This window comes from Mobula birostris, chromosome 7 (genome assembly GCF_030028105.1).
Source record: "Mobula birostris isolate sMobBir1 chromosome 7, sMobBir1.hap1, whole genome shotgun sequence".
Taxonomy (NCBI): domain Eukaryota; kingdom Metazoa; phylum Chordata; class Chondrichthyes; order Myliobatiformes; family Myliobatidae; genus Mobula; species Mobula birostris.
Window position 1 is genome coordinate 47,696,905 of NC_092376.1, and position 12,235 is coordinate 47,709,139.

General features: G+C 42.3%; 1 protein-coding gene across 1 annotated transcript in view; it reads right to left on the minus strand.

Annotated features, from left to right (window-relative positions):
• mphosph8 (M-phase phosphoprotein 8) overlaps positions 1–12,235 on the minus strand; it is a 68,694-nt gene that overhangs the window by 17,202 nt on the left and 39,257 nt on the right. Inside the window, exons 6-7 of the mRNA XM_072263079.1 lie at positions 12,031–12,150; positions 1,246–1,334 (exon numbers count right to left, since the gene is read on the minus strand). Of these exons, the coding sequence (XP_072119180.1) occupies positions 1,246–1,334; positions 12,031–12,150 (209 nt within the window). The remainder of the gene's footprint in view (positions 1–1,245; positions 1,335–12,030; positions 12,151–12,235) is intronic.

Sequence of the window (12,235 nt, forward strand, 5' to 3'; positions counted from 1 at the left end):
CTATTTAGAAATACAGCACGGTACAGGCCCTTCTAGCTCAACAAGCCTGTGCTTCCCCATTACACCCATGCAATCATTTAACCTACTAACCCGCAGGTCTTTGAAATATGGAACTAAACTAGAGCACCTGGAGGAAACCCATGGTGTCACAGGGAGACATACAAACTCCTTACAGACAGCTGTGGAATTGAACCTGGGTCGCTGGGCTGTATTGTGTTATGCTAGCTGCTATTTTCTCCTCAACTAGAGAAAAGTAAAAAAATCAAATATGACTTTTTAGTACATTTTGCTGAACTGACACAAAGTTAGCAATACTTAAAGTAACACTGTCTTTGAAATAATTCATTGTTGTAGAGCAGGATAAGAAATTACATGGGAGAGTGGTTGGGGGTGCAATAGGCATGAAAAGATTCATGACTTACCCACTGTCAAGTAACACAATTTTATGAAAGTTCAAGGGAGAAGTTGCAGAAAAAGAATGAGGCAAAGAAGAGATCCACAAAGTTGGAGAGGGCTTTTGAATTGAAGCATTGAATTAGCAGCCAGTGTAGACTACTAAAATAATGGATAGATAGATGACTATGCTTTGGTTAGGATTCAAGGAGCATAATTTCAGGCAAGTTTCTGGCAGGCAGGTGGAAGAGCAGAAATTAGCCAGTAGAGCAATGCATTAATTAGGAGTAAACTATCAGATAAAGGCAGAGGCAAGTGATATTACAGTATAAAGTCCTTGGGATAGGAAGGATACACCTCTTCTAACTTGGTTTTTGGTCAACATTACTGTAAGTCTAGTTCAAGCAGACGGAAGAATAAGAATAGGGGATGAGGTCAGTTGCAGGGAAAATTCAGCTTATCCATAAAGAAATTTTTGGACTAACAAAAATTTGACAATACCAAAAGGTATTAAGTTGGCTTTGAAGTGAAGCTGGGTATCACCAGCACACAAGTTAAAATGTTTCAGGCAAATTCACAAAAAAGACAGCAAATTATTGTGAAATGTGGTGCTAAGGATGGATTACTGGATGATTTCATGGATGGGGAGAAGATAATGGGGCTAACAGTGGCTGCAAGTGAATGCTTAGAATGAAATCAGGGCAAGATACCCAACTAGACACTCAAGGGAAGCCAAATTCCCATGTATGACGCAATCAACCATAGCAAAAGCTAATCAGTTCAAGGAAGATGAGGAGAGAAAAGCATGTGAGAAATGGAATGAGGATTAAAATATCATCTCTGCTTAAGTACCTCTTGATCCAGATTATATTCTTCTCTTGAATTTAGAGCAAGTTTTACTGTCAGGTAGTTTCCATTTCTCACTGCATCACGCAAAACACCTACAAGTTTATGAAAGTAACATTTATTTTGCAGTAGAAACTTACTAGCATTCTCATATTACCAACTTAATGTGTTAAAATTTTTAACCATCAAAACTAATTATAAATTGATACTTTAGAAAAGTTGTGCATAATTTGCAGCACTTGTCTGAAGGCCTTTTTAAAATCAGTCTTCCAATAATTTACAATGGTCATGTTTGCATTGAAGTTAGTCATTAAACATAGTTTTCAGTACTGTGTAAAAGTCTTGGGTACATATACAGTGAAACCCCGTTATAACGCGATCATTTGGGTCCATAAAATGTCATCGTGAAAAAAAGCGGGGTCGCGCTAAATCAGGGTTGTTACTGTAAAAATTAAAACAAATTAATTTTTAGTAAAGCTTTTTAATACACAAAACAACAAATAAAAACATTCAAGAATATTAGCAATCATCATTTACAGTTTATTTCTTAAAAAAGTGATCAAGTGTTCCTTGCTTGAACGCAGCATGTTGCTGGCTGCGAGCGAAATCTAGAATGCTTCTGAGTTGGAGGTTTTTTATGTGGTCCACCTCCTGGGTCTCCAGCCAACGGAGGCTAGCCTCGAGGTGTTCAATGGCTTCAGACACTTTTGGGGCTGGGGGTGGAGGCTCTTCATTATCGGGGAGGAAGCCAAGTGTTGGGAAGTTGATTAGCAAAAGGGATACAAGGCTGGAGAAGGGGGAGTATGGATTGACATGGATATGGAGTCCAATGACTCATCACGTTATATCCGAATTCACGTTAAATCGGGGCACGTAAAATCGGGGTTTCACTGTATATAGTTAAGGTGCTCAAGACCTTTACAGTACTGTAGTAATTTTATGTACTGCCGTAGAAAAAAACTGACGACAAACGTGATACTTATGTGTCTCTATTGTGGACGGAGGGTGGGAAGGGGGCAAGGAGATGGGAATCAGAGTTGGAAAAAGGGGAAGGGAGAGAACAGGAAGCACCAGAGACATTCGGTAATGATCAATAAACCAATCGTCTGAAATCAAATTACCTTGCCTGGTGTCTCTGGGCTGGGTGTGTCTGCACCTGCACCAATCACCCCATCCTACCACTTTTCTGCCATCTGTCCCACACTCTTCCACCCTCACTATTCCCAACATCCTTGCTCCTGCCAGATTTACAAACACTCTCTCCACTTCACATCTATGGAAAAAAGAGTACAGTCGATATTTAAAAGGGCCTTGGCCCGAAACACTGACAGTACTCTTTTCCTCACATGCTGCCTGGCCTAGTCAGTTCCTCCAGCATTTTGTGTGTGTTGCTTGGATTTCCAGCATCTGCAGATTTTCTCTTATTTGTCAAAGGCTTCTGGTATATTCTTAAGTTAGTGCCAGTCACTTGAATTAGTTGTAAGAGCCTAAATTGGTAATATAGTTTAAATAATTAATCAACTTATTTAGCCTATTTACAAATATATTTTTAAATGTAACATGTTTATATATTTATTTAAACTCTCAAAAACTTCAAACTGTTTACATACAACTAAACAAGATCTGAGCTAACCACCAATCTCAATTGTGAATCCCATCTAAAAGGACATTTATAAATTGTATTCAATCATTGTTTGAACTTGTAGTATTATGTAATAGCAATACACTATCCAGACTGCTTGCCTGTAATCAGACTAAAGGAAGTATAAATGAAAATTTAAAGAGTCTGCATTATGTTTTGATAAGATTTTAAGCTTTTCTTTATCCCATCATTTTCCAAAAGGCAGAAGATATGAAAGGCTGAAATGAAAGCATGTACTACCAAGCTCAAGATTCAACTTCTGTCCTGCTGTTATAATAGTTCCCTAATTTCCTGATAAATTGTGAGGTCAAGAGTCCAATTTACCTCATGATCTAGTACCTTGTTTACCTGCTCTGCATTTTCTCTGTACAGTTACACTTATCTCTTATTGTTATTTTACCTTGTTCTACCTCAATGCACTGTGTAATGATCTGATGTATATAAAAAGTATGCAAGGAAGGCTTTTCACTTTATTTCAATACATGTGAACAATAATAAACCAATGCCAAGAGATGCTAATCACTAATCAAGCCACAGCATTCTTAGTGTGCAGTATAATAGTTTGCATGGCTTTACTTGATGCACTCTTTGTAAAAGACAATGGCAAGAAGAAAACATTTTGTAGTTCATTAATTTAACTTCATAAATCCTCAAATGATAATGGCTTTTGCATTGTCAGCGTTAATATTTAGAGTTGATAGTCACATAACATGGAAATAAGATCACCTAATCCATACCACCATCAACCAACCATATATTCTAATCATACAATAATTGCTATTTATTCTCCCCTAAGATTTTGCTACTTGGAGCAATTTATAGTGGCCAAATATCAACTTGCACAGCAAGCAGTGGGCACCCTTTGCCTCTTATCACTTGGTGCATAGTCTCTAAGCCCAAGTGATTCAAGTAGTCATCTGGACATTTCCTAAATGCTGTCAGTTCCTCATCATTCCCTAAGGCTCCACCATTCTTGATGCATGTCCTAGCCTCATTAGTACCTCCAAACATCTCATTTGTCTAGATTAAACTGCCATTTTGCAGTCCATTTCACCAGTACACTCAATCGTTCTATCACCTAAAATAACCTTTAAAACCATGGAGAACTCTTCCAATCTCCATGTGATCCACAAACTTATTAATTAATACTTACTAATATCCTAGCAGGAAGGTTTGTTAATGCTTCACAGTGGGTTTTAAACTAGAATTGCAGGGGATAGAAGCAGAGTGTTAGAACAGTTAGTGAAGAGGTTGTGGAGGCCGATGTTGGTAAGACCTTAAGACAAAATTAGGAAACAAAAGGTTGAGCATGGTGCAACTTGCGTGCTGAGCTGTGTATATTTTATTGCAACAAGTGTTGTAGGAAAGGTAGGTAATAGTGCTGAAGATGAGAGCTGGTTTACAAATGTAGCAAAGAGAGGTTGTTGACAGGGAAAATTTGCAGTCAACAAGATGAGTTGCAATGTAAAGGCGGACAAAATCAAAAAAGGGGTGAGTACAGGAACTGAAGGTGTTATATTTGAATGTGCCCAGTATGCAGAATAAGGTAGATGAACTTGCAGCACAGTTGCAGATTGGCAGGCATGAAGTTGTAGGCATCACTGAATCATGGCTGAAAGATTATAGCTGGGAGCTTAACGTCCAAGGATACACTTTATATAGAGGGCAGGCAGGAAGACAGAGGAGGTGATGTTGCTCTGTTGGTTTAAAAAAAACTGTAATGAAATCATAAGAAAGAGGTGATAAAGGGTTGGAAGGTATTGAATCATTGTGGATAGAGCTAAGGAACTGCAAGGGTAAAAAGATCCTGATGGGAGTTGTATACAGACCCGCTCCCCACCCCACCCCCCAAAAACAGTAGTAACAATGTGACCTACAAATTACAACGAGAGATAGAAAATGCATACCAAAAGGGCAATGTTACAATAGTCCACTGGGGACTTCAATATGTAGGTAGCTTGGGAAAATCAGGTTGGTGCTTGATTCCAGGACGGGGAATTTCTAGAGTGCTTCTCCCTCCACCCCTCCCTCCTCTGGTGAGTGCTCCTGTTCCAAACCCCCCCAACTCTGGAGTATCCTGCCTCCATGGGGATGATCACTTCCCCTGCATGACTCTTGACTGCAGGTCAGGTTTAAGAGTCAGCTGGAGAGATTAAGGCAAGGCTGCTGGTCTGGATGGTTATCAGTCCCAGGGTATTGAAGGCCTGTGCGAGCCAGCTGTCTGATATTTTACAGCACCCTTACAATCCGAGTCTGAGTCAGGAAAAGATACTGGTGCTAGGGAAGATTTCCTGCTTGGCTCCTGTACCCAAGAAGGCAACTCCATTGAACTTAATCACTACAGACCAATTGCCCTCACATTTCACGTAAAGGTGGTGCTGGAGAGGCTGGTCCTGATTTACCTTGGACTGCAGGTGAGATCTTCATTGGACCCTCTACAGTTTGCCTACCAACCTCACGTGGGAGTGAATGGTGGCCTCATCTACCTGTTGCAGAGAGCTCACTCCCACCTAGATGCTGGCGGCATTGTGAGAATCACATTTTTTCATTTCTCTAATGTCTTCAATACAATCCAACCACCACTTCTAAGCGAGAAGCTGCAAACAATGGGCATAGACAAATCCACTATCTCCTGGATTACTGACTACCTGACAGATGGACCCCAGTTTGAACACAGGGTATTTCTCTGTCTTGAGATATTGGTGAGTGGCATTGGAGACTGTCCTATCTCCGTTTCTGTTCACATTGTACACCTCAGACCTTCAATACAAATCTGAGTCTTGTCACTTGCAGAAATTCTCTGAGGACTCTGCGGTGGTTGGGTATATCAGAGATGGGCAAGAGTCATTGTACAGAGGACTGGTGGACAAGTTTGTGGAGTGATGCGGGAGGAACCTCCTGCTCCTGAATGTGGTCAAAACCAGGAAGATGGTGATTGATTTTAGGAGGAAGAGGACTGTGACAAGTACTGTATACATTCTGGGAAAAGCACTTGTGGTGGTGGCAGAGTACAAATACTTGGGTACTCACTTCGACAACAGACTGGAAAACCAACACCAAAGCTGTTTATACAAAGGGGATGAGCAGACTATTTTCTAAGGAAACTGAGATCCTTCAATATGTACAGCAGGATGGTGGAGATTTTTTTATCAGTCTGTTGTAGCGAGTGCAGTCTTCTTTTTGCAGCTTTATGTTGGGGGAGCAACATCAGTGACTAAATATAAACTCATCAAAAAGGCTGGATCCATCCTTGGTTACAACCCAGACTCTTTTTGAGTTAGTGATGGAGTGGAGATCACTAAACAAACTGTTATCCATTGTGGACAATCTGGCACATCCTCTCCTTAACCTACTGAATAAATAGTGAAGCACCCTTTCAAACGGACTCATTCAGCTCCGCTGTCACAAGGATCATCACAGAAAATCTTTCCTCCCATATACAATAAGCATATACAACAGTTCAACTCTGTGCGACAGGAGAACACACATCTTAGTACAATGGTCTATGTTTCATTATTTTGTACATTATTATTGCACATTGGTAAATGATTATTGTATATATTATTATTGTTATTTTATAGTTAAGTCTGTGTTTTTGAATGTTGCTGCTGTAAATGAAAGAATATCTGACTCAGGATCAATAAAGTATCCATTAATATTATTTAGAGCCCCTCATTGAGCCCATTAGAGGATCAGCTATTCTGGATTGGGTGTTGTGCAATGAACCAGAACTGATTAGAGTTCAAGGTAAAAGAACCCTTAGGGGTAAGTGATCATAATACGATCAAATTCACCTTGAAATTTGAGAACCTAAAGACAGATGAATCAGTATTACAGTGGAGTAAAGGGAATTAGAGGCATGAGAGGGGAGTTGGCCAGAATTGATTGGAAAAGAACACTGGCAGGGATGATGGTGGAGCAGCAATGGCTGGAATTTCTGGAAGCAATTTGGAAGGCACAGGATAGACACATCCCAAAGAAGTAGTATTCTACAGAAAAGATGACACAACTGTGGCTAACAGGAAGTCAAAATCAACATAAAAGCCAAAGAGAGGGCGTATAATAGAACATTAGTGGAAAGTTAGAGGATTGGGATGCTTTCAAATACCAACAGAAGGCAACTAAATAAGTCATTAAGCTAAATACGGAATAAGAAAGTAAGCTAGCCAATAATATTAAAGATGATACCAAAAGTCTCTTCAGATACATAAAGTGTAAAGGAGAGACGAGAGTGGATATCAGACCGCTGGAAAACTATGTTGGTGAGGTAGTAATGGGGGACAATGAAATGGTGGACAAACTGAATAAATATTTTACAACAGTCTTCACTGTGGAAGACACTAACAGTATAGTGGAAGTTCCAGGTCTCGGGGTCATGAAGTGTGTTAAGTTACCATAACTAGAGAGAAACTGAAAGGTCTGAAAGTAGATAACTCACCTGGACCAGATGGTGTACACCCCAGAATTCAAAAAGAGATGACTGACGAGATCGTGGAGGCATTGTTAATAATATTTCAAGAACCACTAGATTCTCCAATGGTTCTAGAAGACTGAAAAATTGCAAAATGTCACTCCACTCTTCAAGGAGGAGGAGAGGCAAAAGAAAGGAAACTATAGGCCAGTTAGTCTGACCTCAGTGGCTGGGAAGATGTTGGAGTCAATTATTAAGGTTGAGGTATCAGGGTAGCTGAAGGCACATTATAAAACAGGCCATAGACAGCATGGTTTCCTCAAGGAAAAATCTTGCCTGACAAATCTATTGGAACTTTTTGAAGAAATAAGCAGGATAGACAAGAGAATTAGTTGATGTTGTGTACTTGGAAGGCCTTTGACAAGGTGCCACATGAGGCTGCTGAACAAGCTACAAGCCCATGGTATCACAGGAAAGATTCTAGCATGGATAAAGCAGTGGCTGACTGGCAGGAGGCAATGAATGGGAATAATGGGAGCCTTTTCTGGCTGGCTGACAGTGACTTGTGGTGTTCCACAGGGGTTTGTGTTGGGACAGATTCTTTTTACCTGATATGTCAATGATTGAATGATGGAATTGATGGCTTTGTTGTAAAGTTTGCAGACGATATGAAGGTAGGTGGAGGGCAGGTAGTTGTGGGGAAGTATAGAGGCTACAAAAGGACTTAAGGTTAGGAGAATGGGCAAAAAAGTGGCAGATGAAATAGTAAACAACAGGAATTCTGCAGAAGCTGGAAACTCAAGCAACACACATCAAAGTTGCTGGTGAACGCAGCAGGCCAGGCAGCATCTCTAGGAAGAGGTACAGTTGACGTTTCAGGCTGAGACCCTTCGTCAGGACTAACTGAAGGAAGAGTTAGTAAGGGATTTGAAAGTGGGAGGGGGAGGGGGAGATACAAAATGATAGGAGAAGACAGGAGGGGGAGGGATGGAGCCAAGAGCTGGCAGGTGATTGGCAAAGGGAATATAAGAGGATCATGGGACAGGAGGTCCAGGGAGAATGACGGGGGGGGGGGGGGGGGTTACCCAGAGGATGGGCAAGGGATATAGTCAGAGGGGCAGAGGGAGAAAAAGGAGAGTGAGAGAAAGAATGTATGTATAAAAATAAATAACGGATGGGGTACAAGGGGGAGGGGGGGCATTAGCAGAAGTTAGAGAAGTCAATGTTCGTGCCATCATGTTGGAGGCTACCCAGACGGAATATAAGGTGTTGTTCCTCCAACCTGAGTGTGGCTTCATCTTTACAGTAGAGGAGGCCGTGGCTAGACATGTCAGAATGGGAATGGGATGTGGAATTAAAATGTGTGGCCACTGGGAGATCCTGCTTTCTCTGGCGGACAGAGCGTAGGTGTTCAGCAAAGCAGTTTCCCAGTCTGCGTGGGGTCTCGCCAATATATAGAAGGCCACATCAGGAGCACCGGACGCAGTATATCACCCCAGCCGACTCACAGGTGAAGTGTCGCCTCACCTGGAAGGACTGTCTGGGGCCCTGAATGGTGGTAAGGGAGGAAGTGTAAGGGCATGTGTAGCACTTGTTCCGCTTACAAGGATAAGTGCCAGGAGGGAGCTCAGTGGGGAGGGATGGGGGGGACGAATGGACAAGGGAGTCGCGTAGGGAGCGATCCCTGCGGAAAGCGGGGGGGGGGGGGGGGGAGGGAAAGATGTGCTTAGTGGTGGGATCCCATTGGAGGTAGCAGAAGTTACGAAGAATAATATGTTGGACCCGGAACTCCAACTTTTGCCTCCAACTTTCACCCTGCCCTCAAGTTTACCTGGTCCATTTCTGACACCTCCCTCCCCTTTCTAGATCTTTCTGTCTCTATCTCTGGAGACAGCTTATCCACTGATATCTACTATAAGCCTACTGACTCTCACAGCTATCTGGACTATTCCTCTTCTCACCCTGTCTCTTGCAAAAATGCCATCCCCTTCTCTCAATTCCTCCGTCTCCGCTGCATCTGCTCTCAGGATGAGGCTTTTCATTCCAGGATGAGGGAGATGTCCTCCTTTTTTAAAGAAAGGGGCTTCCCTTCCTCCACCATCAACTCTGCTCAAAACACATCTCCCCTATTTCATGCGCATCTGCTCTCACTCCATCCTCCCGCCAACCCACTAGGAATAGGGTTCCCCTGGTCCTCACTTGCCACCCCACCAGCCTCCGGGTCCAACATATTATTCTCCGTAACTTCCGCCACCTCCAACGGGATCCCACCACTAAGCACAGCTTTCCCTCCTCCCGCCCTCCCACCCCCCGCTTTCCGCAGGGATCGCTCCCTACACAACTCCCTTGTCCATTCGTCCCCCCCATCCCTCCCCACTGATCTCTCTCCTGGCACTTATCCTTGTAAGCGGAACAAGTGCTACACATGTCCTTACACTTCCTCCCTTACCACCATTCAGGGCCCCAAACAGTCCTTCCAGGTGAGGCGACACTTCACCTGTGAGTCAGCTGGGGTGATATACTGCGTCCGGTGCTCCTGATGTGGCCTTCTATATATTGGCGAGACCCCACGCAGACTGGGAGACCGCTCTGCTGAACACCTATGCTCTGTCCGCCAGAGAAAGCAGGATCTCCCAGTGGCCACACATTTTAATTCCACATCCCATTCCCATTCTGACATGTCTATCCACGGCCTCCTCCACTGTAAAGATGAAGCCACACTCAGGTTGGAGGAACAACACCTTATATTCCGTCTGGGTAGCCTCCAACCTGATGACATGAACATTGACTTCTCTAACTTCCGCTAATGCCCCACCTCTCCCTCGTACCCCATCTGTTATTTATTTTTATACACACATTCTTTCTCTCACTCTCCTTTTTCTCCCTCTGTCCCTCTGACTATACCTCTTGCCCATCCTCTGGGTCCCCCCCCCCCTCCGTCTTTCTCCCAGGACCTCCTGTCCATGATCCTCTCATATCCCCTTTGCCAATCACGTGTCCAGCTCTTGGCTCCATCCCTCCCCCTCCTGTCTTCTCCTATCATTTTGGATCTCCCATTCCCTCTTTCAAATCTCTTACTAACTCTTCCTTCAGTTAGTCCTGACGAAGGGTCTTGGCCTGAAACGTCGACTGTACCTCTTCCTAGAGATGCTGCCTGGCCTGCTGCATTCAGCAACTTTGATGTGTGTTGCAGATGAAATAGTGCTGGGAGGTATACAGTCATGCACTTTGGTAGAACTGATCTACCCATTTGCTCCAATCCCACCCCACAATTCCATGCCTCCAGCTCCCCTTCACCTTGCTTCTTTACCTTCTTCCACCTACTCTACCTACCAATCACGCACACACTCCTCCCACTGGGTCCCCTTTCCTACTGTTCCCATCTGCCCACCCAACTTTTATTTGGTTTTACACTCCACCTTCCTTTCCAATCAGAACCACTGCCAGTAGCACTCTGTTGCATTCACCTTTCACCTCCCAGCTTCTGTCACCATGTTCATTCATCTCTCCTACCTGTTTATTACTACTCCTCAACTAGATCCATTTGTGCTTACCAGCTCTTGTTGCAACCCTTTCTTTCACCTCTTTATATTGGCTATCACTCCTCCATCTTTCAGCTTAGATTAAGCATCTCTATCCAGTACATCAACTGTTTATTTCCCTCTACAGAAGCTGCATAGCAATCAAGTTCTTTCTCTGGATTGTTTATTGCTCCCGTTTCCAGCATCTGCAATCTCTTACAAATTCCTCCCATTTAAACCATTTATCATTGGGGCATCCCTATCCTTTTCCATAACCACCTTAAAATATACAGTTATGATGAATCTCTAAAATGATCCCCCAATGACATTCCCTCCACATGACTAAGATGACGTCCAGTAATTCTTCCCTTGTTGGTCTCATCTACATACTGCATCTAAAAGCTCCCCTGACATACCTCTAAAAATCCACCACCTCTGAGCCTTTAACACTGTGGCAATCCAGTTAATATTTGGGTAAGTTAATTCCCCAGTATGATAACCCTATTGTTCTTGCATCACTCCAATATCTGCTTTCATATTTGTTCCTCTAACTCCTGTTGACTATTGGGAGGTCTGTAATACGCCCTTTTTGTTTCTAATCTCTTGCTATATGGTCTTGTTTGAACACCCTTTTAGGATATTCTCTCTCAGTACTGAAGAAATGCAATCTTACAAACAGTGCAAAGCTTCCTTCCAACTTGCCTGAAAGTTCTATGCTCTGGGATATTGAGTGGTCAGTCCCGCCAATCCTTCACCTATGTCTCAGTGATGGCAAGAATTCCATACACCCAAGTTTAACTGCAACTTTTTTACTTTAAAATACTCTTTACATTCAAATAGATACAACTTAGTTTTGAATTCCCTTAATGCTTATTTGATTTACTAACTATTCTCTAGATACATGTACCTCTTCATCTGAAGAACTACTCAGAATCCCCTTTCCTTGCCAATTCAGATTAAACCTTCCTGAACAGCACTAACAAACTTCTTAGCCGTCTAGCCCTCGTGTTAATTGTCCAGACTCCCAATTTGTAAGCATTTGGTAAGTCTTCACCTAAAACTTTTAGGATTTCATTATAAGCAAAAAAGTCAAAGGAACATAATTATCAACACACTGTGTTAATAAATGTGTATTTATACCTCCTATATTCATTCTGAAAATAGCTTTGTTTCCTCTATTTAATATAAAAATAGATAATATAATATATACTACTCACTATTGGATATTATTTTTGGTGGAATATGCAAATCATCATTTCCATCCAGATGTTTCTGAAAATCTTCTAATGTCATCCAATCAAGTTGTAGGCCTACACCCAACTTTGGCATTTTGTCTTCTAAAAATCAAGAGCAAAGCAAAAATAATAACTACAATTCAAGCACTGACATTTAAGAACTGATAATGAAGACCAGAACTAAATT